Source organism: Danio aesculapii, chromosome 1, assembly GCF_903798145.1.
Source record: "Danio aesculapii chromosome 1, fDanAes4.1, whole genome shotgun sequence".
Taxonomy (NCBI): Eukaryota; Metazoa; Chordata; class Actinopteri; order Cypriniformes; family Danionidae; genus Danio; species Danio aesculapii.
Genome location: NC_079435.1, coordinates 15,449,828 through 15,475,636, shown reverse-complemented (window position 1 = coordinate 15,475,636; position 25,809 = coordinate 15,449,828). Strand labels below are relative to the sequence as shown.

The 25,809-nt window shown below is 36.0% G+C and overlaps 1 protein-coding gene across 3 annotated transcripts in view; it reads right to left on the bottom strand.

Annotated features, from left to right (window-relative positions):
- Nucleotides 1-25,809, bottom strand: part of grin2bb (glutamate receptor, ionotropic, N-methyl D-aspartate 2B, genome duplicate b) — a 193,285-nt gene that overhangs the window by 165,897 nt on the left and 1,579 nt on the right. For 2 of the 3 annotated variants that reach the window (XM_056456689.1, XM_056456692.1), the window contains exons 2-3: nucleotides 24,141-24,763; nucleotides 1,237-1,842 (exon numbers count right to left, since the gene is read on the bottom strand). In XM_056456689.1, the coding sequence (XP_056312664.1) occupies nucleotides 1,237-1,842; nucleotides 24,141-24,167 (633 nt within the window). In that variant the 5' untranslated portion in view covers nucleotides 24,168-24,763. Of the gene's footprint in view, nucleotides 1-1,236; nucleotides 1,843-24,140; nucleotides 24,764-25,030; nucleotides 25,240-25,809 lie in introns of those variants that run through there. The other variant, XM_056456690.1, reaches the window with a different exon arrangement.

Genomic DNA, 25,809 nt, shown 5'->3' with positions numbered 1-25,809 from the left:
TCATTGCTCCAGTCTTCAGCGTCACATGACCCTTCAGAAATCATTCTAAAATTATTCCAGCAGGCACACAACACCATGAAGGCTGATTTATACTTCTGCATCAGGTGCGCACATATGATAATTGTGACGCTGACACACAATGCGTAGCGCAAGCTCTGTGATTGGACGGCTTAGTATCGCTAACCGAGAGCCAAGCAAACCCAATGTAGCAAGTGTTTACAAGTGTGGATTCCCCTGAAGGAGCTCCAGATGGAAACTGTTGTTTTGTTACCTTATGATTCAAATTGCTGCACGTCCGCCGGCACCCGCCTCTGAATGAGCGAGTTTCAGCTACTTGTAACGTTCAGAAAAAACAAAACACCCGTGAAGAAAACTGACACAAAGGAACTTAAAAACCTTCTGCCATCTAGTGTTTTGCAAGTGTTATTGCAGAGCAACACAAACAGCATGCAGAAGTATAAATGCATGGCAAAGCGCAAGGCATGCTCCGTGGGTCACGCCGATCACTCGATGCAGAAGTACAAACCATCCTTAAGATGCTAATATTAGGTTAGATATAGGTTGTGAAGTCAGATGACCAAAATTTTACGCAAGATATTTTGAAATCTAATAACGACATCAAATGACATTGATATTTGGTTGTTTTTTAGTTGTGCTGATAAGTAACCAAAATCCAACGTCAGGCCAACATCTTAAGCCAATGTCCTATTGATGTACATTTACTCATCAGGTATGGTAACTAAAATCCAATGTCTGATAGACATAGTGGTAACGTCCACACAACGTCAAGCCATAACATCATTAGACATTGATATTTAGTTGTTTTTGGGTAAGTGACCAAAATGCTACATCTGTCCGATGTTGGACAATGACGTTGGACTCTGCCGTCAACCAAATTTTCATTTTCACCCAAATTGCAATGTCCCACGACAATTCAATCTAACTTCATGCTGATATCCTGAGCCTGCCTGGATTGCTCAAAAATTTATTGTTAATGATGTAAACAGTTTCAGCTGAAATGTGTGTGAAAAATTTAAATCTGTATTTAATACAAATAGAAATATTTGTTTTAATTTAGTGGACCCTTGAAGAATATCTTTTATCTGTAACACTCTGGAATTGATTTATTCACTAAAAATAAACATGGGGTCTTTTAACCTGAATGAAAGGTAATTTGCTCCCATCTGAAAAACCTTAGCACCTAAAACGTCTAGTTGGTGGTTGCGTTTGTCATACCTTGGCAGCCATGATCATGGAAGACCCTCCACGGATACCCAGGATGGGAATGTGCGTCTGAGCCGAGATGAAGTCCAATATCTGGGCGATGGCCTCCTGATCGGTATCGTCCCCGAACACCACACCCTGGAGCCAGTTGCGTGACATCAGAGCACAGATGCGGTTGATGATACTCTTGGGGTCGGTTTCGTTCATGGTGACCAGCTCGACTTTGGGAGGAAGAGGCACGTGTAGAAAGTCCTCTTTCTCCAGACCTTCAGAAAGCGACACCTCGCTGGAGTTTCCCACTAGGATCACCGCGATGCTAAGGCCTTGAGCAAACTTTGGTGACATGGGAGGACCCACTGGACTGACTCCTGGTGGTGGATAATGAGGAGGACTGATAATCGATTGGCTGTTCATGCCTCCGGTGGGTGTCCCGATCCCACCTCCGCGGCGAGACTCGCAGGTGGGGAAGAAGAAGAGCGAGAGGAGAAGGAGCGAGATGGAGAGGGGCAGTTTGAAAGAGGAAACAAGGGAGACGAAAGACAGGACGCGGCAGTCGGAGAAAGGGGAAGAGGAGAGGTGGAGGCTGACAAGCATGGCGGAGGAGTGAAGATACAGTCCCTGCAGACAGAGGAAGAGAGAGAGAACATTTTAGTTTGTAAGCTGAATTCACATTAAAAACTAACTTGGATTTGACTGGTGAACTGTTAAGTCAAGTTAAACCAGCAAGAGACCTGAGGCTTTAAAAAAAAAAGAGCATGTGTCCTCAATTCTGTCCACTCCATTATTGACATATGTTGGACAGAAATCACAGAAACATAGGCAGTCTTAGGAAATGAGGTCGTTTGCAGCAGGCAATGCACACACACACACACAAACACACTAAGGACATACAAAAGCCTCTAATGTTTTTACATAAAGCTAATTAGAATTAGGAAGCCTGAAATAAATCAAACTGTAAAAGACCAATTAACATAAAATCACTGTGACAGTTAGGATATAGTTATAAAAATGTTCTAAGGGTACATTTACACAACCTACAAGTTAAAAAGAGCTTTTCTTTGTGCTTTTGAAAAGTTTTGTTCTAACCAACCCAGCAAACAATTGTGTATTTAATAGACGTCTAATAGACATCTAAACGTAGACAGCTTGGCTAAAACAAGACTAAACTTGCGCTGTCAGTGAAAATCTAATAGATGTCTAAGAATAGCACAAAACTAGACTAGTCGCCAAATAGACAGATTAGACAGACATTATATGTGTAGTCATTCATTTCTGTTTAATTGATGATTTGTCTAGTTTTGGCCTATTTGTAGACGTCTCTTTCACTGACAGCCCAAATTTAGCCTTGTTTTAACCAAAACTACGATGTTTAGACGTCTATTAGACATCTAATCCTCATTCACCTCATACTCCTCATTCACGTGGATCTGCAAAAATCTGGCAGTGTGGTTTTATGAGACATTGTTTGCCATAACTGTTGTTTTGATTAGCAAACACTCACTTATCAATAGACCAAACACATGATATGTATGCATAGGATGTCACCATTTCTCCATCCACGCATATTTAAGTAGTTTAGATGTAAATGATATAGTCTTCAAAATGAAAATTTGCAGTGTGAAACTAACCAATTACTTTACAAGAGCATTTAAAAAGTGACAGACAACCAAAACTACTTTGTAATAATAAATAGAGCGTTGTTGTGTTTTGGTGTGCATCCCAATATATTATTCTTGGAGTGAACAGGCCTTAAATTTACTGCATTTTTTCATATTTATAAAAAAATATATTTGATTAACTTCTTTTAAAGTCACCACGAACTAGAAGTTGCTGATACTTTTATATCAGTATGTTAATATTACTTCCAACTGAAATGGAATATTGAGTAGAGGGCAGGGATTTCTTAAGAAGGGCATGGTTAAGAATATTGTGGCTGAAGCCGTCAATCTGACATCATCAGAAAAGGAGCACCACTCCAAACACAGATTAAGCAAATAGTCAGAATTTGATTGAACCAAAACAAACTCTTTTTTGTGGATTAAATTACATGGATTAATTGTTCACCTAATGAATAACAATCTCCACTAGCAAAATAAACATTGTATTTTTAGATTTCACCTGGACGGATTTTAAAAACATCCCTAACGGAGGTTTTGTCAGATTTGGAGGACAAATTGTGTCCCAGAACAATTACCTACATTTTATGATGGAAGCTTGCCACTGACATCAGATGTTTTATACTAAACTAATGCTATTTTTGGTTCCTTATGGGGACATTTGTTTCCTACAGAGTAGACAAAGTAGGGCCTACACACTCGTGCACTTTCAAAAGATCTCGATTGTCAAACACTGTGAGAACAAGTATGTTTGTTTGTTTGTGTGTGTGTGTACAATAAATAGCAAATGTAATTAGATCGGTAAGATATAAGTTGATTTATCAGCAAACAGCTTGTTCTCTCAACAACAAAAAACCCAATAAAATACACACAGTGGCTGGTATTTGCCAGTTATTCTTTTGTGATGACTGTGAGCAACATTGTAATTATTTATTGTTTCTATTATTATTAACATATAAGCAGGACAAGTTAGTCATTAGTCAGACCTCCTAGTTTTTTGCGATTCTGTGATTCTTTTACAGTCTATGGTCTTGATAAGAGACCAAAATAAAGAAGCTTTATTTTTATGATTGTGTCATTGTCATTGTGTCAGATTGCACACCTAACACAGTAGGCTACCTAATATGATAAAAAGGATATTTATTTTTTTAAATCGCAAATTTGTCCTCAAATTTCTGTAAATTACCACACAAAATCAGTAATTTCTATCTCAAAAAAGTGAAAGACTAGGAGGTCTGATTAGTGAATAAAACTACTTGATTTAAGGTAACATAAACATACTCGCAGTCTATAAAATCAATAATTTTATACATCAAGAATGCCCTAAAAAGAAAAAAAATTTCTGACTATTTTTTTTTTAACAGCTGCAAGATATTTTGGGAGGGAAACGTTCTAAACAGCATGCCACCCAATAGCCACAAAACTCATTTCAAGGGGTCTTTAAAGAACAGGCAAAGGAAAAAAAACAGGAAAGTAAAGCATGGTGGGTGAAGAGGAGGACAAAAAGATGAAAGGACAACATAAGTGAGGCATTGCTCAGAAAGAAAGCAAACACGCTTGAAAAAGGAAGACTGCTTTTACAAGGCTAATTATTGGAGGTTTGTCAGTGCTAATTGCAGGTACACATGCTAATTGTGAATTAGCTCTCTTCTGCTGCAGACGAGAGAAGAGACAGAGGAGGACAAAGTGTGGGAGGAAGAAAGAGAGAAATTGGTGGAGGAAAAGTATCAAGACGAATTGCAAAAAGAAACTCAAAATACAAAAAAAGGAAACAATTTGAGGACTAATCGGATGATGCATTGACAGAGTGAGAGTAGTGATGAAAAAGCTGAACACATTGCTTGTTAAAATGTGGGTAACTAAAGAAAAGCACACAGATAAGCACTAGATAGGAAGATAGAAGACTAGGAGAACAGCAGCTGGGTGAACAAGAGAGGGAGGAGAGACTAAGATGCTCTATTTGGCTCTGCCTCTCATTTTAACATCACTTGGTTTCCATAGCAACTATTCAAATGAACCTTCCTCCACACACACATACACACACAAACAGAGATTGCTATATACAGACACAGTTATATAGATTTTTGTGGTATTAAAGTCTATAGTATCACATATTCACAGGCAGAAGGGCATTTTATGTAAACTAAAAATGTAGATGAAAGCATCATCTCTAGCAAAAAATTAAACGTATGAATAAAATAAAACACACACACACACACACCTCCCACACGTTTTCTCTTTAGGAGCTAAAGGCTCAATGTCAGCTCTGCATATGTTTTTTTTCCCCAAATGCTATGTTACAGAATAGGGTGAAAGGTTTATGTTGATTTACAGCTGGGATTTTAGATTCATGTGTGAAACACACTAACCATACAGAGCAGACCTCTGAAAGCAGAAGGTATTTAGGTGTCTAGTGTGAATTTATGTTCCACTTGCAGTTGATGCTTATAGTTTCTGAGTTAAAGTCATAAGCAGTATCATTTGCCTTAGAGTATGAACACAATAAATAAACGCAGCGTTTTTGCATTTTTTTAAATAAATGTTTAAAATAAGCACATCAAATGGAAAAACTCTTTAAATATAATAAGACAACAGTTTTAAAACTATACATTTTGTTTCGTTGCTAATGCTGCTCTTTGACTATTATTTTTTAATATATTATTTTCAAATGACTAAAAACCATTAAAAGACAAACTGTTAATCAACTGTGAAACCTTTGATTGAACCAAGTTAAGCTGCGGTCACACCAGAGTTTGTGTGTGCGAAATTCTGTCGTACGGCGCTGCGAGAAGGGACGGGATTAAACAAGATGATTAGACATTAAAAAAGCAGGCGATTTGCTCCATGTTTTAAATTTCTGTCCAGAGAGGTTGTGTTTTGATCCTTGATTGGTCTCACGCAGTCATGTGATGCAATTTCGCAGGTCAGAGTTCACCAAGGTTGAACTTTGCACTGCAGCGAACTGCGAAACTTAACGCATGACCCTGCATTTCCGGTTTGACGCATTCGCGTGCGTATTAATGGAAGTCTATGGGAGGAAAAGCCTAGTGTGACCGCATCTTTAGGCAACCATTTGGTGCCCTTATGCTCTCAAAACTGTCATTATATATACACTTTATTAGGTACACCTGTCCAACCGCTCGTTAACGCAAATGTCTAATCAGCATCACATGGCAGCAGCTCAACTAATTTAGGTGTGTAGACATGGTCAAGACGATCTGCTCTGCAGTTCAAATCGAGCATCAGAATGGGGAAGAAGGGGGATTTAAGTGACTTTGAACATTGCATGGTTGTTGCTGCCAGACGGGCAGGACTGAGTATTTTAGAAACTGCTGATCTACTGGGATTTTCACTCACAACCATCTTTAGGGTTTACAGAATTTGTTCCAAAAAAGAGAAAATATCCAATAAAGGGGGTTCTGTGGGCACAAATGCCTTGTTGATGTCAGAGGTCAAAGGAGAATGGCCAGACTGGTTTGAGCTTACAGAAAGGCAACAGTAACTCATTACAATATAGAGAAGAGTATCTCTGAATGCACAACACATCCAACCTTAAGGCAGATGGGTTACGGCAGCAGAAGACCACACCAGGTTCCACTCCTCTCAGCTAAGAACAGGAAACTGAGGGAACAATTCGCACAGGCTCACCAAAATTGGAAATAGAGGATTGGAAAAACGTTGCCTGGTCTGACGAGTCTCAATTTCTGCTGCAACATTCGGGGTCAGAATTTGGCGTCATCAACATGAAAGCATGGATCCATCCTGCCTTGTAACAATGGTTCAGGCTGGTGGTGGTGGTGTAATGGTGTGGGGACAGAGATTCGAATTATGGATGTGCAGCCGACAAATCTGCAGCAACTGCATGATGTTATCATGTCAATATGGATCAAAATCTCTGAGGAATATTTTCACTACCTTGTTGAATCTATGCCACGTAGGATTAGGTCAGTTCTGAAGGCAAAAGGGGGTTCAATCCGGTACTAGTAAGGTGTGCCTAATAAAGTGGCCATTAAGTGTATATCTGTTATACAACTCCCCTCTTTTTTTGAGGATCTCAGATTTTGCTGTGAATACTTCTAAATCTAAAATGTTTAATAAAGAAAGAATCAAAAATATATACTTTTTTGTGCTCAACAGAAGAAAGAAACAGTTTTGAGCAAATGAAGTAAATGAGTAAAAATAAGTAAAAGATTTTTGGGTGAACTCTCACTTTAAACATTCCATATGCTTTGTTTGTTATATTTATGTACTGTCACTCATTTGCCTCAATGAAAGTGTACCACGACGTGCATAAATGCATGCACACTCAAGCTGCATATTTCTGTGCCTGTTATTACAGTATTAGTGTGTTCGTTGTGAAGAATTGTAGTGTCACTCAACATTTGCTGGACGGTTACCAACAAAGCTTAAGTTTAACTGACACAGATGACAAAAAATGTTACACATACATGCACATTCCCCGTGGTGCTGTATAATATCCATGCATCTGCCTGCTCCGATAGATTGCTCTCTCTTGATTTTCTGTGAGACAGTTGTGTGCAGCCTAAGGCCTGATTGACAATTGGCTTAAGACGAGAGAATGGTCCCCAAGGGTCCTGGATTGGCTACAATGGTCAGAAAGCTTCTAATAGGCCCGGGTCAGTTCGCTGGTGTCAGCTGAAATGCCATTTGGAAAGACTTATTGATCTTAAAAGCAGTCGATGATCAAAACTAGAAGCGAGCCAACATGATTACTACTATCTAAACAAGACTTACTAGTAAAACTGACACAATTAAACTGAGCTAACAGACTACGCAGCGTGTCTGACAGGTGACTCAAAGGTTTCCTGACACCGTGCATTTTTTAGAGGCCGAGAGAGGATGTGTAATGAATCAAAACAAGTGTGTACATTTGTGCGCGGTGATACATCTCCGTTTCTTTGGTTGCTTTGGGAAACACAGATAAGGCGTTTTTTCTATGCGGTCCTCCATCTCAGTTCTTCCTGGTGAAGTAATAAATTATGTATTCAACAAAATGTTTGTACAAAAGCCCATCACAGACTCCCTCCCATCTCAAACGAGCTCTGTTTCAGAGCGGGAGGGAAAGCTTTGATAACAACCAGAAACTGAATTAACATTCATTGATGCAGTTATACAGAATGAATTCCGATAAACCAGAGACAGCTGATTCAATTCCGAATCTCTCTCACACATACACACACAAAATGTTATTCAATTCAGCAAAAAGAGATGACGGAGGCTTGTAACACACACATGGACTCACACACTTAAAGAAAGAAATTAGACTTAGTCTGGTTAACACTATGAAGGTATGCAGCCAGTCTTTTTTATGTTAATAATATCTGGTGTGCATGTAGCACACACACACACACACACACACACACTCGCAAATAAAATGATCAGAGAGACATTTTACCTCTAACTAAGCTCACTTTCATACTCCGACATTTAGCCAGCAATTCTGTCTTAGCTTCCATGCTCTTAAATGCACACCTCAGACACACACACACTCCGGTCTCTAAGGTATATCTGTCATAGCACCATGAGCGCGCTTCCATTAAGCAGTGTTTATGAACTACTGCCTCTGAGCTGTAACCTTTACTGAAGTCCTCTCTCCTCATAATGACGCTTAAACAACAGCCAGCAGCAGTTCGCTCTGATTGCAAATGAGGCACAGATGCCAGATTCAAGCTTCCCGCTATTAAATCAGATTTGAGAGATAATTTTTTAATTATTATTTTGTTTACTGTGAATCTCTCCATAAGGGAGAATAAGTTAGCCATGATACAAAGGTGTATAATCCCTGAAAGACATAACCATCTTAGCTGAAAGCACAATCTCTAACATTCATTCATTCATTCATTCATTCATTTTCAGCTTAGTCCCTTTATTAATCAGCGGTCACCACGGCGGAAGAAGGTTTTTATAGGGTGGAAAAATAAGTAGATAAATCAACATTTACTTATAATAGAACTGATGGAGTATTTGATGTACTAATGTTTAAAATATTAGCTTAAGTAATGCTTTATATTAGGGCTGAACTACAAATCGTTTCAGCATTGATACCGCAATGTGATCATTCGCAAGTCACATCGTGAGTATACGCAATTCTGAGTATCAACAGGTTTGGGCGATGTTGACCAATTTGACTGATGCCTAATGTAAAACATTGCGATGGATGACAGCATCGTTGTTGTAGGCAGTGTAGGCAGTTATTTATTAATAATTCATTCATTTATAACTGACTAATTATTTGTTGCCTACCGTTTCAACTACCTGACCCACATGGTTTTTGTTTTACCCATACACAAATCATGAATAAATAAAGATAAGTTACACACAAATTACCACCTGTCAATCACTTTTTCCTTCAGGACTCTGACATGAATAGGCAGAGTGATCTGTGTCGTTAAAATAAAGTAACAATTCATTTGATATACATGTTTATAAAAAAAAAAAGAAGACTATGCAGTATAATTTTACATTTGATTATTCAATTACTGCACACCTGAACACAACTCGACTCCTTGGGAAAACAATAAAATGCTGTTTGTCTAATTAGTATGTTTTTCTTTATTGGATTTATCTCTGCTTGTAGATTGTTTATTATAATTTATGCACTCCCCTACAGAATCTTTCCAATCAATCTAAAATTATAAATTGTTTCCAAATAGTTATTCAACTCGCCTAGTGAAATTCTATTTATATTGTAATATATATATATATATATATATATATATATATATATATATATATATATATCACAATAAAAAAAAATATATATAAATAAATAATTAATTAAAAAAAAAAAAAAATTGCAATGTTATATTTTTACAATATCATGCAGCCCTACTTTATATTCATCAAAAGGTCTTAAAGTTTTCTACACTAGCATAAAGCAACTGTTTTCAAAATTTATAATAGTAAGCAATGTATCCTGAGCACCTAGAAGGATTTTTAAAAGAAAGAAAAGGTAAATACAGCTTTGAATTTTTTAAGTTCAATCAGGTCTTCATCATCATCTTTTCATCTATGGTAAAATACAGTATAATAAAATGCATTGTATAATGATGCACTAAAAATGACGATTTTAAACTGTCAAGTTGCCTGTTCACTCACATTTGTGAAAATAATTAAAGCACTCTCTGAATGCCAGGCCGGTAGTATGTACAAAACCAATTCAAAAGAGCAAAAACTCCCTTTCCAGGAATGCAATTAAACTGACAGCAAAAAATAATCCCTGTTTGGACTTTTTGGTTTTAATATTTTAGACATAATAGTCCAATTATTTTGTTTCTGATTCACCAATGAAAAAAGTTGAAACAGAACAATTGTGATTCCCAAAACAACACAGAAAGTACCACAAACTATGCTAAAATATAATTACAGTTATCAAAAAGTACATTGGGGGGTGGGGGGGGGGGGGGGTGGATGTAGCACACCTTTAGTTGAAATGTTTATAATTCAGGGGAGCCCGAACTTTTTCCAATGAAGGGCCAAAAAGCAAATTTGATTGAGGGTGGTGGGCCGAAGTAAAATAAACCAAACTATTACATTAAAGCTTCCATTATAATTTCCTAATTTATTAATACTATTGAAAGAATAAATTGGAAGAATAATTTAATCGTATTAATGATTATAGAAATTTTTTATATCTTATAATAAACAATTAAAACAAATAATTGCATTTATAACCCAATGGTGTTCAATGCTAAATACATTAAATACACTTGTTTGCTAGTCGCGGATCCTTAAATTTTTTTAAAAATCTGATGCATGCACAACATTTAATTGAAATATTTCATTTCATCTCCTTTTTTGTATCTCAACAATTAAATAAACAAACAAACAAACAAACAAACAAACAAACAAAAGATTACATTAAAATTAGAAATGACAAGCTCTGTTAAAGGCATTGGCCCTAACTTCTGCTCAGATGGGACGGCGGGCCAAATCAAGGTTACCATAGTTTTGGCATCTCTATTATAATTAAACAAGATAAAATTGGAAAAAATTATAATAATGAAATCTGATTAACCTTACAATTGAATGTAAAAAATAAAAAATCTCTCCGTTTTGAAAATTGCAAGCTAGGTCTATATATAATAATACAGGCCTATTGTAATGCCATAATTAGGCATGGGCAGGTAGAAATTTCTGACGTTATTATAACCTTGGATAAAAGTATGATGGTTTCATACATATGATGGTCTTAGCTTATGGTTCAATACAGATTTAGCTGAAATCATTCGGCAAAAACATCTTCTATGGCGCAGAGTAGAGACTTCTAAAAATATGTCAGATTGACAATCTTTAAGGGCTATAATAAATGTACTCAATATATTAGAAAAGCTAAAATAAAGCTATTTAAAGAACTATTTGGCTGTTAATAGTGCTGATTCTCAGAGACTTGGAAATATCAATTGTATTCTTTATTGAATTAGCCATCTCTTCAATCATGTCAACAAATTCATTGGTTTCTGTTCATCTACAAAACTCTTATTAGGGAAAAACTCCACTATATTTACAGTCACTTCTTAACATTCAGAAAACACATCGGAATCTGCATTCTAGTAGTTTTAGTAACCTTTGCATACCTAAAGTTCGCACTTCATTTGATCGCTACTCTTATCAGTTTTCTGCTGCTGTTGCTTGGAATCATCTGCAGCAGAACTTAAAGATCAACACTTTCATTCCACTATTATCTTTAAAAAACTCAATCCAGTCAATAGTACAAGATCACTGTGCTTGTTTTTAGTTTTTCCTTGGTTTTGTATGTTATTATCTGTATTTGTGAAATTGTAACTGTATTGTGTCCCTGCTGCTTTGTACTGTATCTACTTTTTATGTTGCCTCTTGGCCAGGTCGTCATTGTAAATTAGAACTGGTTCTCAATCGACTTACCTGGTTGAATAAAGGTTATTATTTAACAAAATATATTTTATTTTAGGAAACATTTTGGAAAGTAAAGATGTCAGGCTAAATAATTTAAATAAATCATTGACTTCTGCTACCTTCATTAGTTTCAAAAGCACAAATTTCTTTGCAACACATAAACACACACACACACACACACACACACACACACACACAAACCTTATATATACACCTTAGGAACGGTATAACAGAAAATTTTTGTGGTTTAAAAACCTGGACTTTTTTCAAACCATAGTAAACCTTGAAACAGTTATTGTCCCATGCCAAGCAATAATATGCACCTTTTGTAAAGCTGGTTTGAAACAATAATTATTTTATAAAGCGCTACACAAATAAACTTGAATTAAAAATGTGTAACAATCGCCCCTCCTGTTGTTACAACTATATTCAGTTAAAGAGCAGGTTATAACATCAGCATTAGTTGTTGTACTTGACGCAGTTTACAAAGCTAGATCTCAAAACAGCTTGAAAAAATTACTTTTGGGATCTTGGGAGGTGATTTCACCCATATCAGAAAAATATAACATGCATACAGACGTACAACCAGATTACACAAAAACACTCAAGCGAACAGACACATGCTCACACAAGCACTGTACACATGCATGCACAAAACAACACACAGCCCTAAACATATGCAAATCCATATGGGCCCACAAACTGAACTTACATACCCACAACTTCACACACCAACACGCAGTATGTGTGTGATTCTGCGCAGCTTTTTTTTTTTTTGCAGAGGAACAGCAGCACCACCTATATATGCCAAATACAGTAAATGTTATGAATGGCCCCAATCATAACATCTGTATCAGAGCGTATCACACTCTGACAGACACGAATACACTGACGAGCAGGTTTTCGGGTGAGAGATCACTTCCTCCCCTGAGGGCTTGGTGATGGCCTGCTTCTGTTTTGACCAATCACACGCAAGTATTGGCTCACCCCCCCTGCCCATTGGTCATGGGTAATTAATTACCAAGCTGTTCCTTGTTTAGGCCAAATGAATTTCAACACATGGTTACTATGAAACAATGAGTCCCATCCCAAATCACTCAATCATCCACTCCTCTGTGCTTTGTAACATTCCATAAAGCCTTCGCTAATGGAAAGCAAAAAGTGAGATGAGATGAAATGTACATACTTTACAAGGGCGGATTGTGTTTTAAATAGTAATAGACTCCCATTACCATTATCATAAGACAACAAGCAGGTCATCAAAAACATTCAGGCTATATTTCGGTGTCAGTATTGGTTAAGTCATAGGACTCCTCATTAACTATGTTTCCATCCAAAGTTCCAAATTAGGCTTATACGCAAAATGACAATATTGCATAAAACGTGTGAATTAGGCCCTGTTTCCATCCAATGAGTCAAAGAGAACAAAATTGTCACATCCTGATAAACTGGTGACCAATATCAAAACGAAAAATGGATTTTGCTGGTTAGGAGAAGACACTTCGGGCCTTTTTCTTTTATTATAATTTACTTGCACCTCAGAAGATAAAATACAATGAGGTGCGAGATCTTGTTTTTGCAGCCGCTCAAGACAGTTTTGGAAGGTAATAACACCAAAGCATTTTGCTAACGGACTTGGCATGAGCCATTTTAGATTGACCAAAACAACATTTCAGTTTTTGTACAATGCTGTCAATCCAATGGTTTGTCAATTACCGCCATCCTATCGCGACGATTTTTGTTATCACATGATCGGTTAAAACAAAATCACATGACTTTTTTGATGCATATGCAGGAATTTATTTGGTAAATAAATTTGGTTTCCCTTGTAGTTTATTTATATTATTTCCAACACAATCTTATGGCAATTCGTGACTTTTTGATTTAGTAGCTAATTCGTATGAATTTGTGTGATCTCATTCGTGAAATTTTGTACGATTTGCTCATCCCCCAATGATGGTTGGGTTAAGGGGCAGGGTTAGGTGCCAAGCCTTCTTTTTAAAATCTTACATTTTTGTACGACTGTACGAATTTGAATTCACCACTAAACTGACAAAACGTAAAATACTTCCGTTCCCTTACGTTCCTCCTACTCTGTTCCGCACATAGGTTTTTTATGTGTATTTTTTTTTAAGTTATGCTCATCTTGCCGTTTCTATTGAGCAATTTTTATTCATTAGTTCAAAATGTGCATAAAAATAGATGAATGGTGATTCAAATGGGGTCCATCACTCCCATTCAACCTAACGTCTTTTTGCTATAGAACATTTAAGATTTATTTTTACTGTAAATATTGCTTTCACGCCCTCCTTCTTCTGTAAATAGTAAAGAATGCAAAGTGATTTGTTGTAGTAAATAGTAAAGATAGTGCAAATGGATTTGTTGTTCTTTTACGGTCATGAAAAAGTTAAAAAAAGAAATTTGTGTTTCCTCTTTTATCCCTGATTATGAAATTTATACTGGAAAAGTGACAAATGTCTACTGATGTTGTGAATTGTATCTCTTTGCAATAAAATTAATGAAAAAAAATAGGTGGATGGAAACACAGCTAATGTTTAGTGCTTGGAAGACTGTTTGATGGATATTCTATTTCACTCTTGATTGGAAATCCTACAGTTGATTAGTATAGTAAATCAAAAACTCTTGTTGTATAAATGATCAGCTAAAATGCATTGAATATTTTCATTTTTCTGTTTAAAATGGTGTGCATTCCCATCAGACATTTGAGACGAACTGATTTTGAATGCATGGCGATGTATTTCTGCTGAATACATATTCTATGCACTTGCACTCAAGCAGTTATCAGAGTGTTAACCAGGTCAGTTAAAGGTCTCTCAAAAGGATTTATTATAGCGAAAAACCTCTCAAATTTCTATTGATTTTTAACCGGTTCAAAGTGGATCATTACAATCCTATTTGTCAATGACGGGTTCAGGGTTTGCTGCGCAGCATATCATGGTCATGTCAGTCACGTCTCCTTCACGTGAACAGTCTCTGCTGCACTGTTGTGAAAAGAGATGCTTTTAATTTATAATGGCAGTCTCTATTGTACTACTGAACTAAACTGTTTTTATTTCTATAAAAAAATTAAGTGGTTAAACACCCACTAGAAGATAGACAAAGCCTTACCTTGTATTTAATTGATTTATTTGATTTGGGGTTTATTTCACAATAGGTTTTTTTGACATAATACAATCCAATGCCATAAGGGAATGTGCAGCATTTTGTGTGAGCAATAACAAAAAAGAAGTTTTATCTTAAAGGGATAGTTCACCCAAAACCAAAAATTCTGTAATTATTTACTCTCTCTTCACTTCTCACAAACCTGTTTGAATTAAAGAAAAGATGTTTTGACAAATGTTGGAAACCAAAAACCATTGACATGCATAGTATTTGTTTTTTCAACTATGGAAGTCAATTTGTGTTCAACAGAAGAAATAAACTTATAAAGGTTTGGAAATTTTCATTTTTGGATGAAGAATCTCTTTAAATAAATATCTCTGTAAATAAATTTGATAGCATAACATGACCACACTAACCAGCCAAACCTTCATCCTCAACATAAAGATCATTAGCAGCTATCACTATGTGTATGATTAAAGTTTAATATTAAACCCTAGAGCATGGTAAATCTCCAGGAATAGGATTGAGCACCCCTGCAGTAAAGGCAGACAGCTAGAAAATGCAGACCAAACGTTTTTACGTGACAGCTAATCTGATATATCCAGTATTTCACACTTCACAAAAAATAACAGCAAAGCAAAATACGGTATTGAACCGCAGTGTTTGGTGTAATGATATTTTGACTGTTGTCTCCAGCGCAGATCCGCTTAGTTGCCATTTTCCTGCCCATATCCTCTATTGCAAAGCAGCGAAATGTCATTAAATGACATAATGAAAGACATAATGAAATTACACTATTAAATATGCACATCACTCATCTTAGAGACTTACGGCACTGTGCATGACTGGACAAGAGCTCATTTAGTCAGTGAAACTCTATCTGTAATGAAGTCTTGCGCTGTGATTAAGGCTAAGCTTCAACCATCTTAGCAAACGAGAGCCAAAATCGCTCCTAAGGAGATGGAGGTGTGAATTACAACAGGTGCACATTGATAAACTGGTAAATCATCGCAACAGGAGGGAATCAAAACACACACACATAAACCCGTAACTGGCCTGTCCGTAACACTGACCTGTGTCACAACACAAGGTATACCTTATGACCCGATTGCGCAGGTCAACTCTGTTAAATGTACACACAAATACACCCAATGGAACCAAATCGCCCTAATTTGTTAGTCGATAAACTTAAAGCTGACGAGAAAAGACCAGTGCAGGATAATGACCGCCGTGTCATGTCAATCCGTCTCTCCTGCCGCCACAAACACTTTCACGCGCGCTCATTTGTGCACTTCAGCCGACAGCAGTTTGAACTCTGTAACCTGCTTTCACTTTTCAGTTTTATCTGACAGTATACTGCTACACACAAAAAAGGCTTCAAATAAAAATGAAAAAGCCCTTTCAGTGTTATTCATTTTAGTTAAGAGCTTTTTCACAATTTTTGTGGTTGTTTTGTGCATGTATGGCACCTGCAATCTTTGAAAAGTAGTTTTGCTAATTTAAAGTATAATTAAATAAACTAATTTAAAGGTGCAGTATGTAAGTTTGACACCCAGTGGTTAAACTAGGTATTGCACTCCTGAATCAAAACACATTTTCACTTGGCTCCTCTAATGAGATGCCAGATTGATGTGACTGTGCCTGACCATCGAGCATAAAGGTTGAATTAAATTTGTGTTCTACATAAAAGCCACGGCACAGCACGGCATAAAAGAAATATTTTTCATTCTAAAAAGGAGATTTTGTCCTAATCAACACCTGTCATTTCTAAGTTGGAAATGGCTTTTATTGTTCACAGGTGAACAACAGGATAAACTTATAACCTCAGGTACACCTCACGTGCTTTATTCAGTGTTAAATGTTAATAATGTGAGTTTGAATGCTTTTTTACGTGACCTTGATTGCCATACTACTGAAAGCAGCAGCAGACAGTTCACCTCAGATTTTGAAAATAAAGCGTTTGAGACTGAACTTTAGAACTGTGACTCAGTGCAAGCCAACACATCTGAGAGATTCAGCATCTACATTTAATAATGTTACAGAGGCTTAATATGTGTTAATTAGATTATAAACCATACCATTTCGTCGGAGTACAGTGAGTGCACTATTGTGTTCTTCTGAATGGCTGTATTTAAATTTCTGACGTGTTTCCTCTGGTGCAAACAGCCAGATTGTTATCACTGTGTGTCTCGTCACGTAGCGTGTTGTTAGGACACTGGGTTAAAATGTAACCTGCTCACCTAATGTTTATGTTCGTAAAATTTATATTATTTGCTAAATAATAGCCACCTTTAATTAGACTTAAACAAAGACAGATGTTTCAGCACGTAACACACATATTCAAAGCAGAATATCTGACTTCAGCATTGTTTTTCAGATAAACAAGAATGTTCACTTGGCATGTATCTTAAATATCTGCAAACATATTTTAGTATTTTTATGCTTTTGAAGAGTCAAAAACTTACATACAGCACTTTTAAAATAAAAGTATTTAAATTGTTATTAACACTGATATTTTATAAAACTAACTGATGATGTTTATGTGCATTTAATAATATAGCAATATTAATCTGAGACCAAAAAAATAAGAAAAAAATTCCAAATGAATATGCTGAACCTGATCAACATGCTTTGTTGGCATCATAAATTATCCCATTAGTATCCTTTCAAATTCCTGAATGAATTTTCCTTTATACAGTTGCAGTCATAATTATTAGCCCCCCTTTGAATCTTTTTTCTTTTTTAAGTATTTCCCAAATGATCTTTAACAGAGCAAGGAAATTTTTATAGTATGTCTGATAATATTTTTTCTTCTGGAGAAAGTCTTATTTGTTTTATTTCAGCTAGAATAAAAGCAGGTTTTATTTTTTTTAAATCATTTTAAGCTCAATTATATATACTATATTTTTTTCGATAGTCTACTGAACAAACCATCGTTATATAATAACTTGCCCTAACCTGCCTAGTTAATCTAATTAACCTAGTTAAGCCTTTAAATGTCACTTTAAGCTGTACAGAAGTGTCTTGAAAATATCTAGTCAATATTATTTACTGTCATCATGGCAAAGATAAAATAAATCAGTTATTAGAAATTAGTAATTAAAATTATTATTTTTAGAAATGTGTTGAAAAAAAAATCTTCTCTCTGTTAAACAGAAATTGGGGGAAATTCACATTTAGAAGATTGCAGCTTGTCACTTTCGCCTAAACGAATTAACCATTTTTATGTCACCTCATACTTCAGTTTCTAAGCAAATCTTCTGACCAATCAAATGCTCTCTAGTATCTGACATGCCACGCCCCTTCAAGATGTTTCTCATTTGGTTTTCATTTGATGTTCTTGACCTCAACCAGTCTCACTAGCCGAGCCATGATAAAGCAAAATGCTATTGGCTGTTTTTAAAGGGGAGGAGCTACTCTATGAACTACTCTCTCTTCATGTTTCAGTTGAGATTACGTCAAAAATTGAACAAAAATGCACATTTCAAAGCCCTACACAGGACTTAATTAAAAAACAATTAAAATAATAATTATTTTAGACAATATTATTAATTATTAATCATTCATTCATTCATTCACTTTTCGACAGGGGTCACCACAGCGAAATAAACCGCCAACATATGTCCGTGTCGCCCTAATTATCAATTATAATAAAAGCTCCCAAATGGAGCACAAATGTTTTTTTACTAAGCGGAAATTCAAACCGTTTCCCTGATGACGTTTGCCAAATCAGTGGAATAAATGACCAAACTATCAAATAATACCTGCCTTGAGTATAATCGCATTCACCATCGGGAGGCGCTTTAATCACTCTCGTAGAAGAATTTTGCTTTCACCATCCAAAATAAATGAAGTTATCCAACATGTGCGCCTGATAGCTCCGCCCCATCCACTACATGAGCAAAGCGGCGGTCGTTGCGTGCGTGAAGTGTCCATCATTACACAGTTCATTTTACCGGCTGAATGAGTGCATCATCCGGGTAATTAAAGTGCACTTATTATTTTTAGAGTTTTCAGTGTGAACGCACTGCTTACACTATTTACACTACAAAATAGCATAGAATAGTGCACAAGTATGTGGTTTGGGATGCAGCTTATGACTCTATGTACACCTACTCTGTCTCCACTACAAAACAATTGAGCACCAACCACAAGGCTACACATTTCCCTAACATGTTTCATCATCCAACCCTGAGAGACTTGTATTGACTATCATCTTTGCTGTTTGAAAGCAAACATTTATATAAGTCAAATTTCCCCAGTTATCGGGATGATAGATTAAGGTTTGTTGTTTGCTCGCTCCCTACACAGACACAAGTGCGATTTAGAGTGGTACACTGTCAGACAATTTGTGTACACGAGTGAGTGTAAGTATCATTATTTCTGAAACAACGGCTGACGCCAAATCAGATTTGCACCATCTCTGTGTAGCAGTTCTATCATTGAAAGTCTAGAATGCCCTCGTGTCCCTATGTTCCGTTGCCATGCCAACAGAGGCTCCGTTACCACACCAACAGAATCTCTGAGTGATGCTTCACTCCGAAAGACATTCCACACTGTCCTCATCCCTCTGGTCCCCGTCAATCAATGTCAAGCATGACTGACAGCTGCTTCGACCCCTCTGACGTGGGCAAAAAATGCTGTCACCTCACGTTAATCAGCATCGGCGCATCTTAAGAGGCTGATACGAGGAGGCCGCGTCATCAGACACTTTCAAATCCACTAACGACTTTCCTGTTTCCCTTCGAACGAGCCATCAGGCACAGCAGAGCAGGAGAGTAAAAGGCATCTCGACCTCTCCTTCTGTATCTCACCCTGTTCTCTTATCCTCTCTCTCCTTCTCAGTATTTATCGCACTTACTCTCTCTTTCATTAACCCACTTAGCTACAATGTCTGACCCAGACCACAGGCGCATTACTCAAACTAGATGGAAGGCAGCACGACCAAGAGCAATTTGGCCAAACACCTGCACGGAAAGAAAACAATGGGACGGCGAGTATCACAAACGCACACATTTATTAAGACAACAGAAAATTAGAGCCCTAAAAGAGAAAACAGACATGTCGTTAAGGCCCTTCGAGAAAGCGACATCAAATGTAAAAGAAATGAGAGAGATCAGAAACGTATGGCAGTAAGTTTCGAAGCCTATAGCAGTGTCCATTTCTTTTCTGGTAACCTCTTTTGCAAATCTTACTAAACAATTAGTTTGTCCTTAGTGTCTGTTCAGTCAACTACTGATTCAAATGATCTCTAGTATGGATTCAAATTAGGGTTGGGTCGATAGACGATGCCATCATCCATTGCCGATAGCCATCACGATGCTAAGCCGACATTGCGATCCTCTGCCCCGCCCCTGTCACACCAGTAACTCGTGCACCTTTTTTACCAACCAAGTTTGTTGATGCCATTATAACGACACAGATCACTCTGCCTATTCACGCCGGAGTCCCACGGAATAAAGTGATTGACAAGTGGTAATTTGTGAGTAACTTATCTTTATTTATTTATGATTTGGGTCTGGTTAAAATAAAGACCATGCGGGTCAGGTAATTAAAACGGTAGGCTACAAATAATTAATTCATTTTGAATTAATAAATTATTCAAAAATAATTAATTCACCGCCACCTACGACGACGATGCCATCGTCCAACCCAATGTTTTACATTGAACATTGTACAATGCCAAATTGGTCTACGTCGCACAACAATTCAAAATGATCATTAGTTTGGAAATATTTTCCATATGAAAAGCAGTTTTTGTCCTAACCAACCTCACCTCAGGTACACCTCATGTGTTTTATTCGGTGTTAAATGCTAATAATGTGAGTTTGAATGCTTTCTTACATGACATTTATTGCCATACTACTTAAAGCAGCAGCAGATAGTTTACCTCAGATCTTGAAAACAAAATAAACTGTTTGAAATTAAACTTTAGAACTGTGACTCACATTTAATAATGTACATTTAATAATGTTAAAAGGTTAAATATCTACTAATTAGATCATAAACCTTACCATTTCGTTGCAGTGAGTGCACTATTGTGTTCTTCTGAATGGCTGTATTTAAATTTCTGTCGTGTTTCTTCTGGTGCAAACTGCCAGATTATTATCTCTGCAAATCTTGTCCAGAATTTGGTCCCTACATGAGCTTATTTGACCCATTTTTGACTACTATGCCATCACTTTAAGACAAATTTAATTTTTAATTATTCAAATGACCAAATTCTGACAGAGGAAAAGTTGAATGAGCGGACCAATTTACAATTACAGTTTTTAATTTAAAACAAGTTTTAACAGATTTGATTGATGATAAATTGATAATAAATTTTCATATTTCTTTATAAAAAAATAAAATGCTTATCTCCTGATATTATTTATAAAACTGTAAAAACTTACGGTTTAAATGCACATTTGTTAATAAACACTTCATAGTCAAATTATATTGTAAGCGCTTCGACAAAATTGTAGGAAATATTTTTGGTACATCAAAAAGTGGGGTTACTATTCAACAAGCTAATCCAGCAATGTTTAGTTCTTAAAATATCACTAAAATGCAGTATTTTAACCTCATAATTGAACAGAAAACAAGGCGAATAACTGCAAAAATGTCCACTTTTTGAGAGTAAAGAACCACCCCCATTCAATAGGCTGGCTACACGCCTGGTTATGATACTGGGTTACAATGTAACCTGCTCACCTAATGTTTACGTTCATAATATTTATATTATTTGCTAATTAATAAGCATCTCATGTGTCAGACTCTGCATGAGTCTGCTACTGTCCACCAGAGGTCGCATTTCAGTCGCGGATGCATACTTTGAGAGCCTTTCTGAATGAATGAATGAACTACGCGGTTTTCCACCAAGGGGACCCAAGATGCTGAAATATAATTGGCTTAAGTGGCAGTGGGCGGGTTAAAAGACCAAAACAAAGACATCATTCGGGTACGTAACGCACATATTCAAAGCGGAATATCTGACTTCAGCATTGTTTTTCAGATAAACAAGTATGTTCACTTCACATGTTTCTTAAACATCTGCAAATACATTATGGTTTTTGAGAAGAGTCAAAAACAAGATGAGAGAGATTAGAAACATGTGGAAGTAAGTTTCGAAGCCTGATAGCAGTGTCCATTTCTTTTCTGGTCACCTGTTTTGCAAATCGCACTGAACAATTCATTCATCCTAAGCATCTGTTGTTAAATCAGTCAACTACTGACTCAAATGATCCAGTCAAGGCATTTCTTCAATTAAAAAGAGTTCGCATAAAAATGAAATTATAGTCACTATTTACTCACCCTCAAGTTGCTCCAAACATTTATGAGTTATAGAAGAGATATTTTGCAGAATATTACAAACCAGTAACCGTTGACTTCTACTGGAGAAACAAATACTATGAAAGTACATGATTACTGTTTTTTAAAGTTCTACAAAATGTCCTCTTTTGTGTTCAACAGAGGGGGAAAAAAATGCAGATTTGTGACTAGTGAAGGGTGAGTAATTAAGGACATCATTTTCATTTTTGGGTGAACTATCCCTTTAATACATAGATTTAAATAATCCATTCAGAGTGAGTCTCCAGTTAATGATTCGCTGAATTCACAAATTCAAAATGAGCCAAAAACAGCAGATCCTCTGAGCTTTCCACTGAAATTGTATGATTTATTATTGAACATGAAAATCATTTGGGTCTCGACTGTCTGCTGTTTGTAAGGAGAATCAGCTGTAAAAAGGCAAGCAGTTTGAGCACACTGTTTGAAATGCTTGAATGTAGATGTCCATATTTGTTAAACAGAAAAAAACATATGATTAAAATAACACAAATTTGATTGGCTTATTTTAATATTGTTGCAGTACACATTGTGGATTTTACCTTAAATCCTTGTATGCACTAAATATGACCAACTACATTTGTCAAAATGGGCATAACATAACATAAAACGACACATGTACATAATGATGGGTAATGCATTGCACTCCATTTTTACTTCAGTACAACTTCCAGTACCAGAGTGATGAATGCGGAACTGATTTGCAGGTCTTGTATCACTTATTTGATTGAACTGCTAAATTATTTAATTATTTATTTCTTTTTTGTTCATTCTTTCTTTTCTTTTTGTTCTTTCCTGTTTCTCTTTTCTGTTCCTCCTTTCTTTCTTTCCTTTTTTCTTTCTCTTTCATGTACACTTCTTTCTTTCTTTCATTCTTTCTTTCATGTACACTTTCTCATTTGCAATTACACTTCTTTCTTTCTTTCTTATCATGGTAAATTTTGTCCCTTCTGGTAGATTTAATTACTATTGACACAACTTGTTCTCATAAATGGCCTTTTAATGGAGGTAAGAAAACATGTACTATTGTGAATTATTATTTTTAATTAAAATAAATATTATCTATATTAATATATTTTAAAATATCCTTCACTCAAAAAATATTTTTAGTTGCTTGTTTAAACAACTTTTTTAAAACGGGCTGAAACGCAATTCCTGAGATTTTGTTGGGACAGCTTGTTTTATGTTCAATCCACTTAAATTTGTAAAAACTAATACGTTACTTTAATTCCTTCATGTTGTCCCGACACAAATTGATTGTGTTGAACCCAGCATTTTTTACAGTGCTTATTCCTGTGATTCAGAGCTGAATTGTCTGCACAATTACTTCAGCATTTACTGCCACATAATCCTCAGGTAACATTTCTTATAATTATCAATGTTGGAAATATATGTTTGTGCTGATTCTTTTTTCAGGATTCCTTTATGAACAGGATGTTCTACAGAAAACTGCAATATCTAACAATGAAAGTTGTTACTGCCACTTTTGATAAACGTAATGCATATTTGCTGGATAAAAGTTGTAATAGGCCTTAAACCCAGCAAGGATTTTTTGTTAAAATATGTCTAATAGATATCTAATAGTCGTCTAAACATAGTCGCCTTGGCTAAAACAAGGCTAAATTTGGGCTGTCAGTTAAAATCTAATAGACGTCTAAAAATAGGCCAAAACTAGACTAATCATCAAACAAACAGAAATGAGGGACTACACATATAAAGTCGGTCTAATTTGTCTATTTAAGAACTAGTTTTGGCCTCTTCTTAGATGTCTATTTGAATTTTACTGACAGTCCAAGTTTAGTCTTGTTTTAGCCAAGCTGTCTACATTTAGACGTCTATTAGACATATATTAAACACAAAATTGTTTGCTTGGTAACGCCAATAATTTCATTAACAGCATAGCCAGAGAAAAAAAACAATAGATAAAAAAGTAAAGCATAGCTCATCTCTTACCTTGAACATTGCCAGCCCAACTCCCATTGTCTCTCCTCAACTCCTGCATGATGATGTGAGCTGGGTCTTGTCTCGTCCTCTCATAGCCCTGGATAAAGGAGTTACTGCCCGTTGAAGTAGTTTGAGGGATTGGTAAGAAAAAGTAGGGGTGGTGTAAAGACCGTGGACAAAAGTAAACTCCAGGCTGGATGGCTGAGCACAGGCTACACTGAATCAAAACTATTAAGAAATGTCACTCAAGAAAAGTAAGGAAGATGCCTGGCTCAGAAATGAAGACAAAATTAAAGACAAGTAAGGTTTGAGCTATATGAATGATGTTCAGTCACTCAAGAAAAGTTAAAAGTCTTATATCAAATCAAAGAAATTGATATTAAAGTTGATAATTAAGCAGGACAAAGATAGGCCTACAAAATGTCATTTAAAATGAAAAAAGAGAAGATAAAGAGTTTCTTGGTTAGACTAAAAGTTCATTTTCATCTGTGAACAAGTCCACAAACTCTGGAGTATCTCGATGTCCAGCAGAGTTCAGGAGTAAGAGGCTTGTAGAAGTGCTGTCTGGTTTTATAATGTCATTGGTTCAGGTATCCACATAAGTCCTTCAGGACCGAGTCCTTCTCATGACACTATAGAAACAAACAAAAAAACAAAAGTATTGTCAGATTTTCTGTCTAATGACTTTAAATAAAGGTCTAATTTGATGACTTTAAATATCTAAATGAGATCTTTTTTTCCCTTTTGTTCAAATATTTCAATTGATCTAATATAATAAATGCTTAACAGATGCAATCTAGTCAATTTTGGACCACAGAGGGGACAGGCGTTTGACAAAAACAGGGACACACTTACAAATGCATACTAATAAATGTGTGATATTTTGACATGTTACTTACCAGTCTAACTGTCCTGTGGCATTTCATCATTATTTGGGTAATGTTACAAAAACATGATACACAAGACAGAGGGCGAGTGCAAGCATTCAAAAACGAGACAAGATGGTCGACCTTCCTTTGACACATCCGTTTCACCCAATGATAGGTTTGTTTGTAAGAAAAAAAGTTTTATAAAAGTTCATTCAAGAGAAAAAATGGTTATGATGGATTTAGAATGTCTAAAGAAAATTTCAGAAAACATCTGAAGCTGAATTTTAGGAGGTTTCATAGAAGTAATCACAAAGTTCTTAGCATCAGCTTAAAAGTGATGCACAAAAAAAAAAATCAAACATTAGCATGAATGAAAAAAGGAGATGCTCTGATTTCTTTCCATCAGAAGTTCTTGGATCACCATCCCCTTCATAAATTTAAATAATTGACAAAAAATTAAAAAAATTAAATCCTGTTTCGATATTCAGAGGTAATAAAATATATTACATGAAATAAATCAAAAGAATATCAATTAAAGAAACAAATTCGGGCATGAAATGTATAAAATGAAGTGCAAACAACTGATACAATAAGGATAATTTAGGAGGTATACAGTGGGGAGTGAAAAGTTTTCATCCTCTAATGAGCTTAAAGTCATACAGTGGTCATGTACAACTGCTAAAATAACAGATACCCCAAATAAATCAAGAGGTGGTGATAAGAAAAAAAGAGATCCGATGACAGCCTGTCCGAAAAAGGTAAAGATGAGCAGATAAAACCGAGGCGAGTGACAGAAGAAAATTAAACAC